General features: G+C 43.9%; 1 protein-coding gene across 8 annotated transcripts; it reads left to right on the top strand.

Moving 5' to 3' along the window:
* Positions 1 to 594: 594 nt before the first annotated feature.
* Positions 595 to 22,330, top strand: LOC146352544 (uncharacterized). 8 transcript variants are annotated; one of them, XR_014787763.1, is made up of 5 exons: positions 595 to 736; positions 3,191 to 3,459; positions 19,593 to 19,785; positions 20,367 to 20,523; positions 21,064 to 21,657. XR_014787763.1 is itself a non-coding variant. In XM_084834300.1 (5 exons), exons 1-3 carry the CDS (start codon positions 5,510 to 5,512, stop codon positions 19,596 to 19,598), a joined length of 942 nt encoding a protein of 313 aa, XP_084690426.1. In that variant the 5' UTR covers positions 5,430 to 5,509; the 3' UTR covers positions 19,599 to 19,785; positions 20,367 to 20,523; positions 21,064 to 21,657. The 8 variants fall into 8 exon arrangements, 2 of the variants coding, with proteins under 2 accessions (XP_084690426.1, XP_084690424.1); XR_014787762.1 differs by having other exon boundaries at positions 613 to 764; XM_084834300.1 differs by lacking the exons at positions 595 to 736; positions 3,191 to 3,459 and adding exons at positions 5,430 to 6,268; positions 6,577 to 6,753.
* Positions 22,331 to 22,818: the final 488 nt, after the last annotated feature.

Below are 22,818 nucleotides of genomic sequence, written 5' to 3'. Positions count from 1 at the left end.
GAGGAAGGGAGACGTGTGCGCGAGCGACGGCGACGGCGCAGGCGCCGCCGCCGCCGCCTCACAGTTGAACAGTCATCGTCAACGTCACTGTCATTCCCCCAGCAGCGCTTTCTCCCTTCCCCGCCTCCTCCTCGTCTTCCTTTCCCCCTCTGTTGAAGCCCTGTGGAAAGGGAGGAGCGGCGAGGGTGGGAATGTGGAGAGGAGCGGGGCGGGGAGAGGGCGAAGAGCGCTGACACACTCGCCCGCTGTGGCTTTTTCTTTGCATTTCTTCATTCGTTTCGGATGTAGAGAGGAGCAAGTAGAAGAGGCTGGGGGAAAGTGGAAAAGGGCCCGAAGAGCCGGTTTATTCAGGAAGACCCCCCAAAGATAGACGTGTTGAGCGTCAAGAAAAATGCCAAATACCTTCATTACCCTCGCCAGCCGATCAGTCATGGAAAGGCTTTGCGCACTTTAGTGATCTTTTGGCTGGGCCTAATAAAGGAATTACACTAACAAGGATTTGGGGATGTTTATTCAGATGGCCTACTGGTTTTCAGGAGGCTCACTTTCAAAGGGCGACTTTCGTCCCTCCGCCCCTTCCGCTAAACTTGCACCGCCTTAAGTCGTGGGATCAGAATCAGAGATGGAAGGGGCCTAGAAGACTGTCGAGTCCAACCTCCTGCTCAGTGCAGGAGGCCTGATTCCCAGGCGGTCTCCTATCCAAGTTACGGATGAGTGAATATGCATAGTGGTTCAGGTGGCCGTTGTTTTTCAGTATGGAGTATGTATGTGAAACATCCTGTTGTTTAAAGCATTTATATCCCTCTGTACAGCCAGAAAGGCTCAGAAAGTAGCTTATGGATTAATAAGAACAAGACAGTTCCTGCCTTCAGGCTTAACAACCTAAAAAGAGACAACATAAAAAAGAGGAGGGGAAAGGAAAGAAAACAAGACAACCCCAGAACCAGTTCTTAATATTGTATGCTTCTGATAACGACCAGCTGTAATGCAATGAGATGCTGGTCTTCTTATCACAACCAGCTGGAATAGAAAGAAATTCAAAGAGGAGAAGCTAACAGTTGCTTGTCTCTCAGCTGATGGAAATGGCCCTGCTTTCTATCTCCCCTTCTGCCACAGCCTGATTGAATAGATGCTGGGTGATAGTTGTTAGATATTCTGCATGTTCTCACTGTGACATCCTTCAGAAAATATGAAAGTTGACTGGGAAATACTCAAAATCCCCAGTTCCTGTTGTTCATTTGTGTGTATTCTACATGATGTTCACTGATTGTGCCCTTGCCAGTTTTATGCAGCTTCTTAATTCAAGTCACATTAACCACTTCTCCCCCAACTCATTTCTTAACACACATGTGCATATATGTGGCAGCCTGATCCTGGAAGAAAACATACTGTAGAGTTGGTCTCAAACTGTGTTACTACTTCTTATTTATCAGGAAAGGATACTGGTGAAGTCTCAAGGAATTAAGCTTCCATCAATTTTTATTAATAGCATTAATACCAAAATATTACTGTAAGCCTGAGGTCAGGGACTGTTGTGCTCCTTATCTTTGTAAACTGCTTTGGGAGCCTTTGGGGCTAAAGGATGGAGTATGCTGTGTGTGTGTGATATGTGTTTACAGTCTTTTATTTCTTCTTACAGTTCCCTTATGCCACAGTTATTCTCCTTGTTGATTTGAGTGGGATAAGAATTTTTTTGGGAGTTGCTGCTTCCTAAATGATCTGATAAGTCCTCCCCGCCCCCCGCCCCCCCTTAATTTCTGTGCCAGGAAAAAGGCATTTTAAAGTTGCATCTGTGAAATATGTATATAAATGCTCTATGGCCCTCTTATTTCTCTGGGAGAGATGAAAACTCTGTTTTGATAGTTGATTTTCCAGTTGCTTACAGTTAAGATTTTCAGAAATTCAGTTTTTGCAGTATCTGAATTTCCACTTTTGTTTTTCCCCCAAGGTGGGTTGGCCATGGTCACAACACATTAAGCTCTGTTATTACACAAGACTTAGACATGTGAATTATGATTGTGTCAGAGCAATGCTTCTGAACAGGGTGAACAGTTTGTTTTTCTTTTGAGAATTTGTTTACTGGGTAATATTTCATCCTGGTAAAATTCTGTTGATTGGTGCCCATAGCTGAGCATTTCTTGATCTCTGCTAATGTTTGATTCTATCACAAATCCCAATTCATGTATTTCTTTCTGCACAAATCCAAATCACTGTGCTAATATCTGGATAAAGAATAATTAGAGGTATATTCCCTTTGTAAAATCCTTTTAGGTGGCTTGTTTATACCAGTGCAGTAGATAAAATTTGTGTTGTGAGTTGAAAGAGTGAAACATGAATGCAGAATGGATGAAAATGAAATGGATCTATTCACTTGAAGCTATTTGTTTTCTTTTGCTTTTGAGCTTGCCGAACAGCTGTGACCTTTGTCCTACATGTATATTACATGGTACATAAGTTCAAGGTGGGACCAAGCACAGTCATATTCTTCTCGTTTAACTGGGATTCTTTTTTTAGCTGGGGTAAGATGAGTGTAATCAATGCAAATATTCTCAGTATGCTAGAGTTTCATTGTAAGTATGTTTTTTTTATTCCTGGGACTGCCAAGTGTTGCAATGAATAGGTGCGTTGGGCCTTCAACTTCCTACTTCTGTGGGTAAGCTTGTGCTGCTGAGATGTGGATAAACCAGTTGGCTCTTTCACTCAGGCAGTTGGCATTTTCACAGAATGGGGCACCTTTTTCTATGACAGTGACATGAGAAACTGTTTCCCCGAGGTCAGCTGTGGTGACTGTGCAAAGCCAGGACTGTAACATTCATATTCATATTTGGATTAAATAGCTGTGGGCTATTGGAGCTTTAGGGGTCTGGATCCAAAGATCTCAGTGCATGAGCAGAAGGTGCTTTTGCTTATGCAGTGGGGAGGTGTTGCTGATTTCCCCCATTTGCAGCCCCCTGCTTCTTTGGAAACCTTGTGCAGCAGGATCTTTGGACCCAAAGCTGAATTTTGTGAAATCAGCAGTTTGCAACTATGCATGCTTACTCAGAAGTAAGTCCTGCTTAGCTAAATGGAACTCTTTTCTGAGTAAACATGCTTAGAATATGGCTGCATGTGTTTGTACTTTTCTCCTCTCGTGTTACATTCTCCCATGCGTTTTACTACATCTTTACATTTGAATTCTCATTCATCTAAGCTTTTCTCTGACGTTTCACCTGTCAAAAGTGATGCTGCTAGCAAGAGTTCGCGTCCTGTCTCCAGTCCTGGCTGTCTCTTCTGTTAGTAGTAGCTCATGAGGAAAGACCTGCAATGTTGACCTTTTATACCAGAGTTGATGCAAGCAGCTGTTCACATACCATCATCTCATATCTGAACATCCCCATTTCATTAATTCAGAATCCAAGAAGTGAACGAGGAATATGTTTTTGCTGCTATCCACAGGACGAGTGAAGTAAACAACAAAAGGTATATTATGAAAGCAATAATAAATCATATAGCACAATCTACTTCCTCTAACCTAGTCTCCAGGCCAGATTATGACTTCATTTCTTTCTTCCTGTATGAGCTCACCAACAGGGTTACAGTCAGATAAAACAGTTTTCCCCTATGTGTTGACTAAATGCTGCAAAGTGATGTGAAGGGCAACTTCTTAGGACTGTGGTGATTCATGATTTGTTTCCTAAGATCAGACATTTAATTTTGTTTACAAATAGCTTTCCAGAATTGTATGAATAGAAATTTCTTGAGCTAATGATTGAGACATGGTTTGTGCTTAGGTCAGTCACAGAGATCTAAGTATTTGATTGAGACCACGTTGCCAATTATTCATTTACACAAGAATGTCATGTGGTTTTAGTCTAGAAATATATATTTTTGGTGGTTTTTTCTTGAATGGGGTCAAACTGATTAGGTAGACAATTTTGCAAAGATAAACAGTTTAAATTTCCAGTTCCCTTTTGCAATCAATGTTTGTGTTGAGATGATGTAGTAAATGTATTTGCTACAGCACTGAATCATAAACTGTTAACAACTATAATTTTATAAACAATCACTTGTGCATACTTTTCCTTGCATGAGTGGTATATCCCTTGAAATGAGTGCTGTATCCTTTAAAATGAATAGTGTATTAGTGTGCAAGCTGTTGTGGTTAAGAACGTCATGTTTTCTCTCATTTTTGTTTCATTTCTGCAGTCTTGCTAATGCCATAAAGGACAGAAAATGTTGGTCTCTTATGGTTTATGAATGGAATCATTGTGCAGATAGAAATATCTGCACAATTGTAGCCAGAACTATAATTTCAGAATGAATAACAAGAATAAAGAGCGTCGCTGGTGTTCCACAATATGATTTGCCACTTCTTTAGGACAAGGTCCCTGTGACATTTGTATTGTCTAGCTTCTTTCTTTTTTTCTTTTACCTACTTAAAGCTTTTGTGAGGTTCAGACATGTGATTAGTTTTTTAAATGAAATAGGGACGGAAGTATGTCAGAAGAAAATAGGTATATGTTTTGACCATTACATTTGTTGATGTTATATCTGGAGATCTTTTTTTCCCAGTTAGCTTTTGTAGTTAAGAGATGAGATTTGTAATAACTCTTGTAGATATTTGGTTATTCTGACATTATTATTTTTGACATTCCACCCCCCCCTTGTAAAAATTGTTCGTACCCTAGTTTGGGGCACATGGCTGAGGATGTTTAAAAGTGCTTTCCTTTGCAAAGGAGATATTATGAGTGGCCAAAATCCACTTCCCTCTTATAAGCTATTGACATCTTTGTACAGAGCCGTGTTTCCACGGTATTGGCTGGCAACTTTGTTGTGCTTTTTCCATGATCGGATGTGCTCCTGTTCCAATTTACACAGTGCTCCAACTCCCGGCGTATCAGTGGCGTTGCCTGGGGCTCTGTGCTGTTTCCACTCACCTGAAATCGAAATATTCTCTCTCGGCTGATGGTGGGTGGTTCTGCTTAGCTCATCTGTGTTCCCTCTTGCTGAATCCCCCCTCCCGGTGCCTGTTCTGCTCCTCTCCAGTAACCCCTCTCCAGCCAGTGTCTCCGGCACCTTTCGAGCCCCCCTTTTTTTGTTCAAAAGAGGCCTTTAAAGCGTAATTGCACATTAACGAAAGCGCAGCAAGGCACAAAGGCGCACTTGTGCGCTCAGTCTCCCTGTAGCCCGATACCCCTCCCAGCGCCCGTTCTACTCTGCTCCAGTAGCCCCTCTCCTGCCAGTGTTTCCTGTGCCTTTCAAGCCCCCTTTTTTTGTCTAAAAGAGGGCTTTAAAGCGCAATCTTGCATTCATGAAAGTGTGGAGAGTAATATGGGCACAATTGCATCCTCCCACATCGCCCCATTGTGCTCCTCTCCTTGCAACGGGATAGCTCCCTACAGGCTCTGGGAGTTGGGAGGTGATGTCTGAGTTCTGTCACTATTAAGCGCTCTGCTGTCAACTTTTAAAGTGCGAGATCGCTTCAAATCATGTACTTCCCTGCTGCCCGCAGTGCTGTAAACTAACAACTATGTATGTAGACCCATGGTGGAGAGATAAATCACTTGCATGTTTGGGGTGCTTATATGTTGTTCTCTTCTACTCTGCTCTGGCTCCTCCCTCTTGCGACATTTCCCACTTCTCCTACATCTGCAGCTTCCAGCTGTATGCATATGTGGGGCAGCTTCCAGCTGGCGTGCAAAGGATCCATTCCATCATGGAGCCTCAAAGCCTGCAGCTGTGCATCTCGGTGATCTGCCTCCTGCTTGCAAACCTTAGGGCAATGGTATCCCTTCTGTGGCTCATGCAGAATCGAGAGTCCACCTTCAAGCAGCTCAGGAGGGCTAGGAGGAGCAGGTATCCTAGGATAGAAGCCCTCCCGCTCTACATGAAGGTTAACCCTGCTGCCTTTCTCATGGGTAGTTGCACAAAACCCCACTGGTGGTGTTACCCAATCACTCAGGATTGGTGGGAGAACTTTGTTCTCCAAATCTGGGATGATGCACCGTGGATTGCTAATTTCCGGATGACGCAGGGGGCTCTCTTTGAAATAGCAGAGGTTCTCCGGCCAGCACTGGAAAGGAAAACCACAAACATGAGGGAGCCAATTCCACTTGTAAAATGCGTGGTGATCTGTGTATGGCACCTGGCGAATCCCTGTGTGTACCAGAAAATAGTTCATCAGTTTGGAGTGGGAAGAGCGACTGCGTGCAAAAATGTTATCGAGGTTTGCCTGGCCATGGAGCACCTCCTCCTGAGAAGGGCTGTGGAGCTTGGGGACACAGCCATGGTAAGCTGGGGACGATGGGTGGGGAGCTATGGGTGGAAGCCTGGCTCTGGGTATGGGAGCTTCCTAGGGCAGGAGGAGCCATGGATGATGGGTGGTGGGGAGACTGCCTCTGGGTACGGGAGCAGCCTAGGGTAGGATGGGCTGTGGATGATGGGTGAGGGGGAGCCTAACCCCGGGGTAAGAGAGCAGCCTAAGGCAGCGCGGCAGCAGCAGATGGGGAAGGGGTGTGTGATTGGTGTGGAGGATCGGGGACTTGGGGGAATCTGCTGTTCCACAAATGGAGCAGTGATGAACTTGCTCTCTTTCAGATCATGGATGGGTTCAGAAAATTGGGGTTCCCTCGGGCGATTGCAGCTGTGGATGGGTATCATGTGCCGATCATCTCCCTGAAGAGGCAGGGTGACGACTTCATCAACTGGAAGAAGTTGTTCTTCATCCTCCTCCAAGGAGAAACTAACCACACAGGATGCTTCATTGACATTGAGGTGAGGTGGAGTGGAAAGAACCATGACACCTTCATGTTCCAGAACTCCGCCGTTTTTGAAACAATGGCGGCTGGGGTCTTTGTTCCTGGGAACCCCACCATCACCATCAACGGGGTGGCTGTCCCACCACTGTTAGTGGCTGATAGTGCCTACCTGATCTGGAGATGGCTCATGAAAACCTACGGAGGACATCTGGACCGGCGCAAGGCACATTTCAACTACTGCCTTGGGTGGGCGCAGAACGTGGTGGAGAGGGCATTCGGAAGGCTAAAGAGCTGCTGGTAGTGCCTCACTGCCAGGTGAGGGATTGCAGAGGAGAATGTAACATCGGTCATTGTCTCCTGCTTTATTCTCCACAACATCTGTGAGAGTAAGGGGCGTGCTATTCGCACGGATGTTGAGAGTTGCATTCCAGATGGCCACTTCTGGTGCTGAGCCAGACAACACTGAGCGGCAGCACGCTTACACAGGAGAGTAGGTGAGAGAAGCAGTCACCCAGTGGCTCTGGACTTCAGCAGTCCCCCAGTAGCTCCTCTGTCACCCAGGTGGTTATCACCTAGGAATAGAAGTCCTGGGAGTACGTTGAAGATAATAACACTCAATAAAGGTTGTAATAAATGAAGGCAGAGTGTTGAATGCTGAAATTGGGTCTGTCGGGAGAGGGGTGAGGGACAAGGGGCTTGGGGGGCCATATGAGCACAGCTCTATCCTGGAAATGTGGTGTAATTAGTACACTTGTTAGGCCACAGTCACTTTTATGCAGCTCCCTTGTGGTATGGGGTGGTGGTCTGGCTGGGCAGGAATGAAACACAGGGAGTGATGAAGCAACGTCCAAAGTTTTGGGCTGAAAGACTGCTGACTGTGCAGTTTAAACTCCTGCAGAGATGTGGGAGTGTCTGTGGGTGCCACTCGGTCCACATTATACTCTCTATGGGCTACTGCTGGCAGACTCGAAGCTCTTCCACACAGTGTGCTCCAGTCAGCCCAGCTAGGGAGCTCTCTTCCATTGGCCATGGTGGGCAGAGGAGGAACTGGTGTGACATTATTTGGAGTCCCACAGCAAGCCTGGTGGGGTGGCCAGTTCTGTATCACCCACAAGGGCCTTCCCTTAGGATGAGAAAGTGCCCTGGATGGGAGCTGGGGTTTTGGCAGGGTGCTGGGGGGAGAAGTGGCCTTTCCTTTGAGTAGGGGAGCATCCTGGGTGACGTCCGGGACTTTGGCATTGTGGGGGAAGGGCCTTCCCTTGGTGTGAGGGAGCAGCAAAGCCGAGAAGTGGGACCTCGGCGGGGGGAGGGAACACACATACACACACACACACACAGAATGAGGGAGAGAGAGAGAGAAGGCATTTCCAGAGAAGACACATCATCTTCCCCCTTGCCCGATGGCTTCAATTCTGTGCATTTATTCCTGTCGGGGAGCCCCTTTGAATGAAGTCAGAGCTACTTCTCCATAGATCAGCTAAGGATGGCTCTAGTCTAAAGAAAGACACACACACAGACTTTCACCACTTCCCCCAGACCTGGGCAGCGTACCCAGAAAGGTATGTATTGCAGTGTCCATGCTTTCAGGAAAGGGGGTGGGGGGGATAGGAGGGGATCTTATCATTTACTCTTATCCCACTTACCATGGTTATCATTCCAGCAGCAGTAGTAACAAGTACTAAAATGAAATGCATATGTCTGGGCCCACCACTCACCACAGTATGTAACACTGCCCGTTTTGTGGCACATTCAGTCTGGCTCCTAACAGAAAACAGACTTGTGTGAGAGCTCACACGGACGGGCCAGTCTCGTTGGGCTGGACCCTTCAAAATTCATGCGGTCATTATCGCCTTGGGTCTCACCCACATATGTGGCTGAAGAGGGTGATGTAGCAGCTGTGGGACATAAAGGCCATTAAACCAGTGGTGTGCAGGCGGTATTGCCAACGGCGAACTTGTCTGACGTGAAGGACATTTTGTCCGAGTGCCCCTGACTCTGCAAGCAGAGGCCCTGGGCACCTACTCACCTTGTGGTTGATCAGGCCGAGTCTCTCCCTCTGCAGGGTCTGCTGTTATGTAAGGCAAGACAGAACGTCTCAGCAGCAGGCTTACAGAGCTGAGGGCGGGGGGGGGGGGAGCATGCAAAATGCTTGAGAGGAGGTTGTTGTTCAGTCGTTAAGTCGTGTCTGACTCTTCGTGACCCCATGGACCATAACACGCCAGGCCTTCCTGTCCTCCGCTCTCTCCCAGAGCGTGCTCAAGTTCATATTCATCGCATCCGTGATGCTATCTAGCCATCTCATCCTCTGCTGTCCCCTTCTCCTTTTGTCTTCAATCTTTCCCAGCATCAGGGTCTTTTCCAGGGAGTTTTTTCTTTGCATTAGGTGGCCAAAATATTTGAGCTTCAGCTTCAGTATCTGTCCTTCCAATGAGCACTCAGGGTTGATTTCCTTTAGGATTGACTGATTTGACCTCCTTGCAGTCCAGGGGACTCGTAAGAGTCTTCTCCAGCACCACAGTTCGAAGGCATCAATTCTTTGGCACTCAGCCTTCCTTATAGTCCAGCTCTCACAGCCATACATTACTATTGGGAAAACCATAGCTTTGATTATATGGACCTTTGTTGGCAAGGTGATGTCTCTGCTTCTTACTATGCTGTCTAGGTTTGCCATAGCTTTCCTCCCAAGGAGCAAACGTCTTTTAATTTCATGGTTACAGTCACCATCTGCGGTGATCTTGGAGCCCAAGAAAATAACATCTGTCACTGCTTCCATTTCTTCCCCTTCTACATGCCAGGAAGTGATGGGGCCAGATGCCATGATCTTAGTTTTTTTAATGTTCAGTTTCAAACCAGCTTTTGCACTCTCCTCTTTCAGATCCTCTTTGCTTTCTGCCATTAGGGTGGTATCGTCTGCGTATCTGAGGTTGTTGATAATTCTCCCGGCAATCTTAATTCCGACCTGTGATTCATCCAACCCGGCATTTCTCATGACGTACTCTGCATATAACTTAAATAAGCAGGGCGACAATATACAGCCTTGTCATACTCCTTTCCCAATTTTGAACCAATCGGTTGTTCCATGTCCGGTTCTTACTGTTGCTTCTTGACCCTTATACAGGTTTCTCAGGAGACAGGTAAGGTGGTCTGGTACTCCCATCAATTTGCCAGAGTTTGTTGTGATCCACACAATCAAAGGCTTTAGCGTAGTCAATGAAGCAGAAATAGACGTTTTTCTGGAATTCTCTTGCTTTCTCCATGATCCAGCGAACGTTGGCGATTTGATCTCTAGTTCCTCTGCCTCTTCGAAACCCAGCTTGTACTTCTGGTAGTTCTTGGTTCATATACTGCTGAAGCCTAGCTTGTAGGATTTTGAGCATCACCTTGCTGGCATGTGAAATGAGCGCAATTGTACGGTAGTTTGAACACTCTTTGGCGTTGCCCTTCTTTGGAATTGGAATGTAAACTGACCTTTTCCAGTCTTGTGGCCACTGTGGAGTGTTCCAAATGTGTTGGCATATTGAGTGCAGCACTTTAACAGCATCATGTTTTAGGATTTTAAATAGCTCAGCTGGAATACTGTCATCTCCGCTAGCTTTGTTGTTAGTAATGCTTCCTAAGGCCCACTTGACTTTGCTCTCTAGGATGTCCGGCTCAAGTTCAGTGACCGCACTATCATGGCTATCAGGGAGATTAAGATCTTTCCTGTATAGTTCTTCTGTGTATTCTTTCCACCTCTTCTTAATCTCATCTGCTTCTATTAGGTCCCTGCCTTCTTTGTCCTTTATCATGCCCGTCTTTGCACAAAACGTTCCCTTGAGATCTCCAATCTTCTTGAAGAGATCTCTAGTCTTTCCCATTCTGTTGTTTTCCTCAATTTCTTTGCATTGTTCATTTAAGAAGGCCTTCTTGTCTCTCCTTGCTATTCTCTGGAACTCTGCATTCAGTTGGATATATCTTCCCCTTTCTCCCTTGCTTTTCGCTTCCCTTCTTTCCTCAGCTACTTGTAAAGCCTCATCAGACAGCCACTTGGCTTTCTTACATTTCTTTTTCTTTGGGATGGATTGAGTTGCTGCCTCCTGAACAATGTTACGGACTTCCGTCCATAGTTCCTCAGGCACTCTGTCTATCAGGTCTAATCCCTGAAATCTTTTCCTCACCTCCACTGTATATTCATAAGGGATATGATTTAGGTCATACCTGAATGGTTTAGTGGTTTTCCCTACGTTCTTCAATTTAAGCCGAAATTTTGCAACAAGCAGCTCATGATCTGAGCCACAGTCAGCTCCAGGTCTTGTTTTTACTGACTGTATAGAGCTTCTCCATCTTTGGCTGCAAAGGACATAATCAATCTGATTTCGATATTGACCATGTGGTGATGTCCATGTGTAGAGTTGCCTCTTGTGCTGTTGGAAAAGAGTGTTTGCTATGATCAGCGTGTTCTCTTGGCAAAAGTCTATTAGCCTTTGTCCTGCTTCATTTTGTACACCAAGACCATGCTTGCCTGTTATCCCGGTTATTTCTTGACTTCCTATTTTGGCATTCCAATCCCCTATGAAGGACATATTTTTTTGGTGTTAGTTCTAGAAGGTGTTGTAGGTCTTCATAGAACTGATCTCAGCTTCTTCAGCCTCAGTGGTTGGGGCATAGACTTGAATTACTGTGATGTTGAATGGTTTGCCTTGGATTCATACTGAGATCATTCTATCATTTTTGAGATTGTACCACAGTACTGCTTTTCCAACCCTTTTATTGACTATGAGTGCTACTCCGTTTCTTCTCAGGGATTCTTGCCCACAGTAGTAGATATGATGGTCACCTGAATTAAATTCGCCCATGCTTGTCCATTTTAGTTCACTGATTCCCAAGATGTCGATGTTCAATCTTGCCATCTCATGTTTGACCACCTCCAGCTTACCTTGATTCATTGATCTGACATTCCAGGTTCCTAAACAATATTGTTCTTTACAGCATTGGATTTTCTTTTCACCACCAGACACATCCACAGCTGAGTGTCCTTTCGGCTTTGGCCCAGCCGCTTCACTCTTTCTGGCGCTACTTGGAAATACCCTCTGTTCTTCCCCAGTAGTATATTGGACACCTTCCGACCTGAGGGGCTCATCTTCCGGCGTCATATCTTTTAGCCTTGTGATACGTTCCATGGGGTTTTCTTGGCAAGAATACTGGAGTGGGTTGCCATTTCCTTCTCCAGTGGACCACATTTTGTCAGAACTCTCCGCCATGACCTGTCCATCTTGGGTGGCCCTGCACGGCATAACTTATGGCTTCACTGAGTTATGCAAGCCCCTTCGCCACAACGAGGCAGTGATCCATTGAGAGGAGAACTCACCCATATTTTCTTCAACTGGGCCAAGGTATTCCTCCACATTAACAGTCTGGAGGTCAGGGCTGAAGAGCTCCTCTGATCCTTCAGCCAGAGGTGCTAAGAAAGCTGCCAGAGCAGCTGGAATGCACAGAATGCTGATGCTCCTGCAGACACACTTGGGCTGTATGGTAGCTTCCCCTCTGAGGATGATGTGGAGCTCCTTATAGAAGGGATGGGCCGTGGCATCACTCCCAGAGCGGGAGTTGTGTGTAACTACCCTTCTGTATTCCAGCTGCAGAGCTTTGGTCTTTATCCTGCACTCCACAGTGCTGCGTCTGTGCCCCCAGAGGGACATTTGGTGGGCTATTTGCTCGTAGGGATCTATGTTCCAGTGGCTGGAGCGAAGTTGCTCCTGGAGCTTCTGCTCACCCCAAATGTCCAGTAGATCCATAACCTCCTGATGCCTCCATGACACCCCACGCCCCTTGCTGGCAGACTGTGACAAAGCCATGGGCCCCTTCCACCAGCACTGGGGGAGAAAGAAGTGGCATTGTTATAGTCATGAACCCAAGGGGACTGCAGACTTTGGGGAGGTGGTATGAATTCTGTTAATTTCCAGAAGAGAAGAATTCCCCTACTCTTCTGGTGTATTGCTGTAGGAAAGTGGGGCATAATTTTGAGCGGCCTGAAGTGATCCCAAAGTTTCCCTGTTTGTTCTAAACAAACATTATTGTCCTGGTCCAAAGAACACAAGGCCATCTCCCTGGTGTATCCTCATTTAGCATCTAGGCGCCTTACTGACTTTGGCACTTACGCGCCTCTGTGCCTCGCCGCCTCAGGAGAACACTTGGTAATGCTAATTGGGGCATTGCTCCCCGGCCCAAAGAACACAAGGCAGTCTCCCCAGTGGATCCTTGTTTAGCGCCTAGGAGCCTTACTGCCTTCGGCGCTGATGCACCATAGCACCTAGCCACTCCACGCCTCATTGTGGAGGCAGACAAGTTTGACACGATCCTTGCGGCATCATTTTGGGAGTGCAAACCACCCAAAAGAATGTTACCTGCATCCTTCCCATGTGGATCCTTGCCACCCTAGTTCTGGGGAAGTGGTTGCTTATCTGATTGTGGGCTGTGGTGGGAGTGCCTGCTCACCCGTGACAGCAAGCTTACATGCACTAGCGATCTAGTGCTTAATATCTTTTTTTTTTTTTTAAGTTGGTACCTCGGAATCCTGCTCCAAAATGGCTGAAAACTTCTGGAAAAGAGGGAGGAAAAAGGGTTGGGTCAATGAGGTGACGGGCAAGTGAGCAACACACACTCAAGGGCTACACGCCCCATGGGCAGGACTAGGATGCTGAAGCAAGTGGAGGTGATGGAACACATCACAACAAGACCATAACTGAGCTGAAGTAAAGAGGAAAAGTCGGACTATAGCCAGTCTCAAAATAACTGTTTTTTCCGCGATTAACTCCAGGGTGGCTGCAGGATGGCCATGATGTCATGTAAACCATGTGACCTCCACACGCAGCCAGGTTGGAGTAAGTTGCTGGTGGAAACACACCCCAGGAGTCAGCTTTGCTTACTGCTTTAACTGCAACTGCTCTCACTGTCAAGGAGACACACTGCAGTGTAATTTTAAAGCAATTTGTCTTTTCAGCACTTGAAATTGCAGTGGTGATAACAGCTCCAACTGTGCACTCAGTTTTCTCTCATGTACATCTGTAAACATGCCCATATAAACCTGTTTGGCAAGCCTTCTCGTTTGGTGGCCTCTAACCTATGGAATTCCATAGAGATATACCAACAGCTGGAGAGATGTCCAGCTGACTCCATCTGTGACTGCTTTTGAAGGGCTTTAAAACATACTTATTCTCTTTAGTTTTTAACTAAAAAGGCTGTATGGCATTTGCTGCTCTTAGATATTTGAAACTGTATTTTATTTTAACTGGCTTATTTTAAACATAGTTTAAATTTTTAGGTGCTTTTTATATGTTGATACAGAATTTTACTGTTCTATATTGTAAGGTATAGAACCGTGATCTATACCTTAGATCTTTTGGGGAGACCGTGATCTTGAAAGGTGGCTGAGAAGTATATTCAATAAAATAAAATAAATAAAAATCCTTTTTTGGATTCCAGCCGTGATTTGGTCAGACATTAAAGACAGGCTTAGAACCCAATCCTATATGTGTTATTCAGAGGTAAGCCCCATTGAGTTCAATGGGACTTACTGTCAGGTAAGTACGTTTAGGACTGCAGCCTTAATTTTGTTAATTGACATTTATTCTTTATTTGATAAAAATATAGACGGTTTGCAATATGAATATATCTGAAATATCATTTACTGATGTTCACTGGAATTTTGAGTTAGTTGTAAAATATTTTTCTAGGACTAGTCTGTTATCTAGGACACCACCTTCTGAACTGTAAAAATTCATGCTTTAAAGAATTTAAAGGTTTCTAACCAGATGATGGAATCTGGGATTACCCAACAACTGGACATAGCTACAGGAATCCCTGTTCTTTCCTCAGAACCATGAAAAAGTCTCACATAGTTTACAGCATTTAAGCTCCCATATGAGTGTTCAAATTACAGCAAGGGGCTCATTCCAGGCGCCTTCACCCAGCTGCCCGGAGCACAGTATGAGAGATGATGAGAATGTAAAATTACTGAACCAGATCAACCAATTCCCTTCTTATGCTCTAAAGGGACAGTGAACCCAGAGACGCTTCACTTTATCTCTATCGCCACCATTTACTATGTCTGAGATTTCTTTGTTCCTTTATTGGCCTGAAAGCTTCACTTTATAATGTTATGACTTTGGCATATTTTTTGCCTTTTTTCCTCTTTGTACAAGAAACATAACTTTAAATGTTCCTTATAAAAGATCAGAAGCAATACCTTGCAGCCAGTATAAGATGGTGTTAATGTGGAATACAATACTTAAATGTAGTGTTGTCTCAGGTGGTCTGATTTGATGCTTCAACTTCTCCAGCTGAACTATCTAATTTTAAAATGCATTTTAAGCTGAAGTTGCACTGTTGACCTCTGCAAAGAAATGTAATTGTGCATCTATGTATTCATCATTTCAGAAATGTTATCTCAGCTTGGTCCTTGCAAAGAAGGAAATGGAAAGGAGATACTGACAGATTTTACCAGCCTTCATTTTTTAGGGCTTTTCATTTATTTTCACAAGTTTTTTTAGTGTATAAATGATATAGCTGGTAATGGATAATTTCTTTCATTTGTGTTTTTGGGCTTCTTTATGCAATCAGTTATCTCTGTGATAAACCCCCCTCTAAATTGTCACTAGTCTTTGATTTGCATACATGAAGAAGTTATTAATCCAAGAAGGCTGAAACAAGTTGATAGGAAGGAAAAATTACATTAGCTAATTAGATGCTTGGCTGTATTTCATCTGATAAACGGCCATGTAAACAATAGCATAGTCATTGTCTGGGATTTGCAGAGGTGGATGGAGTTAATAATCATAATAAGCATTTACAAAGCACCTTGGAGTGTTCAGACTGCTTCACATTCATTATTGCAATCTAAATCCAATGCGTGCACGTAGTGACCTGAACATGACCTGACACAGAACGCAAGGCTATGTTGCTGGAACATATTGAGTCTACAACCTCTGGGGGCAAATTAATCTGGAGTATTTCTAATTGCCAGGAAGTGGATGGAGGAACCCTCCTTCACCCTATTAAGAGAAATGTCCTAAAGGAGTGGCAGAAAGGAAGTTATGCCTGACTTCTTAGAGCAGGGATGGGCAACACATGGTCCATGGGCTGCATACATTCCCTCCTGGCCTTTTCTGTGGCCTCCACTTCCTCCCACGATGTGGCTACTGCCACTGAGTTTTGCTGAATTTTGGTGGGGTGGCAGCATGATAAAGGTGCATTTTCATTCTAGAACAAACCACACAGGGACCATGCACCTTGTTTTAATGCAAATTGTCACTCCCTGGAGCTTTGGGAGTGTGATAATGCAGTAAAAGAAGACACGCACTTCCCCACACACCTTGTTTTAAAGTGAAAATGTGGCTTTTTTGCCACCGCTGAATTGCTGCCAAATTTCAGCAGCAATTCGGCATCAGTTATTTGGGAGAGGGGGCAGGGTTTGTGCAGCCTGTAGTGGGTTCTGGGGGTGGCAAATTGGCCCCTGTACCCTCACATGTTGCCTACCCCTGCCTTTGAGGCTAGCCATTATTTGCAATACCTGTTGGCCTAGCGGCAGTGTTTGCGGCCAAATTAATTTATCGATTTTGGTGCTGACAGGTAATAAGAGATAAATGGGAATTGGTACCTCTACGATGAGACCTCATTTATTTAGGATATCTGCACATGGGCCACAGTCCAGAAAATCACACAAGTAACTCTGTTTACCCAGAATGGCTTTTTAAAACTGGACAGGGAAGAGTTCAAAAGCAGTCTAAAACCCTGTTGGGCATGCTCTAGTCCTTGAGTGCATGTAAAATAGCTCTTCAGATGTCAGCCATAGAATTTTGTTGGTAATGTGAGCCAACCCTTTGCTCTAAGACAGGATGTCCTATGTCCAAACATCTCCAACTGATATCTGACCAGTCTTTCTTTCTAGTATATCTCTTTTTAGTTGTGTTTGTAATTATATTAGAGAGAAGAGTTTTGACAGATTTTGCATTTTCTGATCCAGACAGCCTGTCTCCTACAACTATCTACATGTGTCTACTGAGAGACTTTCTTCCCCCATATAGGCTGCCCCATTCTCTACAGTCTGAGGGGGAGCCTTGCTTTCCATATTGTGGCCTGCTAGTGTTCATTTGGCCATGGAAAAGGGCCTTCTCTGTCGTGGAACCCATGATATTGAATCGTCTCCTCACTGAAATCAAGTGGGCTCCTATTGTGGGCTATTTCCTCTGCTGACTTAAAACATCTGTTTGCCCAGGTGTTTCCCTGACTGCTAGTGTTGTCAATGATTCCTGGTTATTTTAATGAGATCTTTTATTTTATTAATTTTCATTGTGTAATTGGTTGGTTCTATGGTATTTTATTGTTTTATTGATTGGTTTTATGGTATTTTATCATGATTTTATCTTGTGAGCCACTTTGGGATTTTTTAAAAATCAAAAGCGGTATAGAAATAAATAAATGAATACTGAAAATTGATGAAAATTCTACACATCACAGATTCCAGAATGAAGTAACAATCTTCCATTTACTGTCTACCCTACCTGCTGCAACATTATGTAGACTTGGAGAATGGTATAAAGTACCCATGACACTGTTCTAGGTATGGCCAAACCATTAGATCTTTAAATATGAAATCCTGTTTTTTAGTTTATTTCTATCCCTCTTTTTTTCCTCTTGCAAGGAACCTAAGGCGGCATACATGATCCTCCTCCTCTCCATTTTATCCTCATAAGAACCCTGTGAGGTAGGTTAGACTGAGAGTCAGTGATTGGCTGAAAGTCACCCAGTGAGCTTCTTGGCTAAGTGGGGACTAGAACCTGGATCTCCTGAATCCCAATCCAACACTCTAACCGCTACTGGTCTTTACCATCTAGCCTTGAACTGTTTGGATTATAATTTATTTAAGGGTATTCACTGTGTCACTTGGAGAATTAAGAGATTTTGTGGACAACTGCATTCTCTTGGAGTTCAGCTTGAGCCAAAACTTAGCCCTAGAATCTCCTAATGTTTAGTAAGAATTAAGCCTCAGTCCAAAGAAAGTTAGCTATACTTTGAAGTTGATGGGACAGATTAGTCATGACTAACCTACTCACAAAGAAAGAACAGAGTGCCTTTGAGGATGTGCAGAGTGACTTCCATCATCATGATGTAACCATAGTTAGCCCACATGTAACTGGCATTTGGAGAAGATGTTCCAGGGCATGCAGGCTTGATTCTCATTCCATGCAAGCTTGTTTCCTCCACCTCTCATTCTAGAAGTTAAACACCACACCACTTTAAATCAGTACAGAAGTCCCCACTGCATAGTATAGCATAGTCTCTTTCCAGATACAGATCTTGAGAAGCAAGTTTGCCTTTCACATTGTGTCTTTTGATGATGTTGGTCCACTATTAATTCTTTCCTGATCCTTAGTAATCTGGCAACTTACTTACTGTTTCATCGGGTAGGTTTAATTGCTCAATAATCCAAAGGTCAAAAGTTGCACAGGGCAGTTGGCAACTCAGAGAGAATATCCTTTGAAAGTTAGTGCTGTATTTTTCACTATTACAAAATTGCTTTGAGCTCCCTAAGACAACTCCATGTCCAGGCTAAGCCTAGACTCTCATTGTTCAGTAACTTCCATTTTCTATTCGGTCCTTTGTTTTGACAGACAGAGCTAATTCGTTCTTGTGTAAATTATAAATCTCCTTGAAGCAGGCAGCACTAGTAACACCCCATGTTACTAATAGAAAACACTGGCATTTGGTATCTGATCTGTTCTACAGTATTTGCCTCCCATTGTCTTATGCTCTTCTTATCTTGTTGATCCTTTATCGTATTGGCTTGCCTTGTCATCCATTTTGAGGATTTTACAGATCACTTTTTTACCACCATATTTCCTGTCACTATATATAGAGCCATTGGGCCAGTCCACACATCATGACAACCCACCATGAGTTAATTAACCCTTGGGGCGCCACGATGTGTGCTGGTCGCCATTTTGAATATGCAAACCCAGGCTAGCGGTTGCCATGGCTTTGTCGTGCTAATCTGGGTGGCAGGGGTTCTGTGAGGGTTAAACAACTATCACGTAACCCTAGAACAGACCATGGGTCATGTGAGGGTTGTTTAAACTTGACACAACCCCTGCCGCCCAGGTTTGCATGACACGATAAACCGTGGCAATTGTTGGCTGGGGCTTGCATATTCAAAATGATGCCCAGCATGCACTCTGGTGCCCCAAGGATTAATTAACACAAGGAGGCTTGTCATGATATGCAAACTAGGAAGCTGTGTTCTTAAAAACCTTCCTAATCACATGGTTAGGAGTCTAAAAGCCAAATGGGTTTAAAAAAAGCTATTTGATTTTATGAAAAAGACAGCATCCTCAGCCCGCCATTAGATCAGCAAGCTATGCAGAACCCTCAGGCAGAGATCGTACAAATGTTTCTATCCTACAGAGAGATATGTAGGTTGCCTGATCAGTATGTCTATTTTGCCTGTTGTGGCCCATTTCTGTGACTTTATGCTATTGATTCAATGCAGTCTGTCCTTGTTCTTAATTAACCATTTGCCATCTGTTTAGCACACTATGACACCAATATTGTTGCAGTGTATAACCTTTTATTCTCACTTGAGGGAGGACAGTGACAATGAACCACCCAGTGAGTTATTTTAGATCAGGGTGGGCAACTTGTGGCCTTCCAGATGCTTTGGCCTAAAACTCCCATCAGCCCTAGCCAACATAGCCAATGGTGAGGGATAATGGGAATTGTAGGCCAAAAACATCTGGAGGGCCACAAGTTGCCCACCCCTGTTTTAGATGATATCTTAATGTCCACTTTGTGTTTGTGATATATATCCTTCTGCTTTTCTAGGGCTGAGATGATTGCCTTTATTCAGCTCTGAAATAGATAGCTTACTGAAGAGTCCATAACCATTTTACCTTGTGTGACACTTAAAAGGAGGCCACAGACTGACTGAAAAGACGATGAAGCTTGCTAAAACATTTTGCTATCTGACTATAACTGCAGTTAATAAATGGAGCTACATTCTTGTTCAACTATAAGAGTGAGTGAATATATTTGAAACTACTCTGCTACAAATACTTGCTTTTCTCTGTGTGTTTTTAGTTATTTTGCATTATAGAAACAATAAGTTGTTTGTAGAGTGTGTTTTATCGTTGATTTTATCATTGGTTCTGTTGTATTTGCTTTTATTATGTATGTCTTCCTGAGAGCTTTAGCTATAGCGTGACTCATAAATGGAATAAATAAAATAATAAATAAATAAATAAATAAATTACACCAACAGAGATACGCTGATCAACAATAATACAACTGGATGTGACTGGGTTCAGTGTAAAAACAAGACACTAATTTATAGACTGAGCAGGAGAGAATAGTAATCATACTGTCATTTATGTGGAGGCCACTGCATATTTTAGTAAAAGTGACCACCATGTAAACATGCATGTATTGCGTATTAATTTTGTACATCTTGACTGTAAAGCCTGCATAGTATCAGAAGACTGAATATTCCAGATTACTTGCTGAATGTTTACTCAGTTTATTCCTATCTTTCTTTACTTTCCCCCTGAACCCAAAATGGAGCCTTTTTTTTCTGTCTCCTATGTTGGTGATGCTGGCTAGGTATGGTAATGAGATTTCAAAAATGCAAACTCCCTTTCCTAAGACACGACTCTGTGCTCAAGTCTTCTGTAACCGGTGTTAAGAGTTAAGCACTCCAAAATTCCATCTTCAGAAGGAATTCTTCCTTTGACAAGAAGAGGATCTTGGGCGAGTCAAGGTTAGCTGCCATTGCTTTCATAACTGACTGGCTTCATATGCACACCCTTCTAACCATCTCTGCCAAGATGAGTTTGCATGCTGTCTTAACAATGACCTAAGAATACTCATCCAGGAAAACATGGGACACCCGTCACTCGGTCACTCTTCTTGAATGCAAAGGTGGTGCTGCCCATTGATAGCAGAAAGGCTGGAGCAAGCGGGGCTTCCCAAGGGGCGAAGATAGGACCAGTCCTTAATTGACTACCTCTTCCCTCCAACATCCCAGCAAGGCTGGGTGCTTTGAGCAGAAGCACAGTGAGGAGGAGACAGAGCACCAGGGGTTTCTTCTGAAAGCCCCTAGTTTCCCTTCCTCTTGGCTGGGAAGAACACCTGTGATAAATAAGGGGGAAGGCACAGAAGTCTGAGCTTGTCTCCCTGAGCTTGCTTCCCTTCCTACAGCCAGGAAAGAGATAGAAAACAATCCCTGAATGAATGAATGCAGGGAAGTCTTCTCTCCTGTTCACTGTTGTTTCAAGTTCTTCTTCTTTAACACTTACAGAAAAGAAGCCTCCACTCTTCCAACAGGGCAGAACAAATGCCATGCTACTGGCCATCTGACTCAAGCCTTTGCTGAAAGACTAGCTTCATCAGGCTCCATCCGCAACTGCTACCTGGCTGGCAGCAGCCATTCCATCTGGCTGAAGCAAAGGGAGCGATGGGAAGCAGGGCCATTCTATCAGATCGGCTGAAACACCACCTCCTTTGGGCCTTCCCTCCCTCAGCTGTCACCTAGAAGCAGCCATTTCTTTTCATTTATTATATTAGCTATTTCATCAGGCTGCAGGAGAGAGAGAGAGAGAGATGGGAAGCAGAGCCACTCAGTTGGCTCCGTTGAGAGACCAGCTAGCTCCTTCTCTTCTGGAACAGTTTACCTTTCAGCTGGTCATTATAAGAACTATTTCATTTTAGGAACTCGTGGCTGAGTTGTTTGCTTTCCTCTTTCCTCCCTTTCCCTTTTTCCTTTTGTGTCATGTCTTTTAGATTGTACACCTTCAGACTTCTTTGTATTGATCCCATGTAAACCACTCTAGGAGACTTTTCAGCTGAAGCATAGGGTAAAAATGCCTTAAATAAATAACAAATAAGTGGACATAAATGGCTCAGGCATTTGCGTCCTGGGTCCCTCCTTGATTGAGTCACTGCCATCCTGCTATATTACCTTTTTATTGGTCTGAAATTATGTAGAGTTTTTTTGGGGTGAGAGTATATATTTTACTCTTATTTAACAGTTTTTTGTTTGCCCTGGATTGTTCAAAGCTTCAGCTAGTCTGCAAAAGCCTTGCTCAAACATTTAAACCACATTACGCACAATGTAGTACAACGGGAAGTCAGGTGGTGAGATGGAAAGTAACCTGGGTTAAATATGAAATGCGTTCATAGACAGTACCTAAACATTTGATTGATCATGAAGTCCGAAGAGCCTTTACCTGCCTGGAAGTAATGGAATAAGGTGATAGCAGCTGCCTAAGTTGGACCCCAGCGTAAAATCTGATTAACCTAGTGTATCTCATGAATGCTGAAAAAGTCACCCCAGAGTGGTTTTGAGAGTGAGAAGCCTAAAGCAGTTTCTGGACTGTGATGAGATATGTACAAGGGCAATTTTATCTTGTCTTGTAGTTGGGGTGAAAATGTGCTTTTAACTGAATTAGCTGAATGAGGTTAAGATGACTGCACCACCTAGTTAATGCACATTATGATAAAGGCTGGCTTCTGTGAAGCCCTGTTAAATCTGTTGGGAAGAAAATTAAATTAAATCTCCCTTATTTGAGAAAAGGGTATATTTTTAGCACTTGCTACTAGCCCAGTCTGCCTCTGACAGCTAGCATGCCTTAAAATAGCAACCATATCTACCATGGTTTTTTAAAATGAGTATAAAATAGCAACAACAAAAAATTGACACCCACTGGCAGAAATGAGAAAATGGTCATTTTAAACTATTTGAATACACCAGCCTGAAATCAAGCACTCACTTCTAACAACAGAGTATATAATTTCAAAGTCTGAGTTATCAGAGAAAGGATTAAAATATTTTCATTAATCATGAAAAAATCACGCAGAACAATCATATTTATAATTCCCACATTCTTCCTTCTGGCTATGAGGCTGCTGTTACATAGCTGCAGATTAGGAAATATTCTGTGTTATCATCAAACTCTTCAGCACATGAATGTGAATGTTCAGTGTCCTTTTCCATCATAACACCGCTGGTATTTTGTACTATAAAGGAAAATGAAAAGGAATGGGAAGGAGAGGG

Source organism: Heloderma suspectum, chromosome 2 (genome assembly GCF_057233095.1).
Source record: "Heloderma suspectum isolate Gila_16-S chromosome 2, 16-S_ref, whole genome shotgun sequence".
Lineage (NCBI taxonomy): Eukaryota > Metazoa > Chordata > Lepidosauria > Squamata > Helodermatidae > Heloderma > Heloderma suspectum.
The sequence above is the reverse complement of the archived record's forward strand: the minus strand, read 5'-3'. Positions and strand labels throughout refer to the sequence as shown.

Excerpts from the sequence above, each read along its gene's own strand:
- LOC146352544 (XM_084834298.1), top strand. The coding sequence starts at position 5,510 with ATGTATGTAGACCCATGGTGGAGAGATAAATCACTTGCATGTTTGGGG. Across the intron at positions 6,269-6,576 it reads AGCTTGGGGACACAGCCATG|ATCATGGATGGGTTCAGAAA; the intron begins GTAAGCTGGGGA and ends GCTCTCTTTCAG.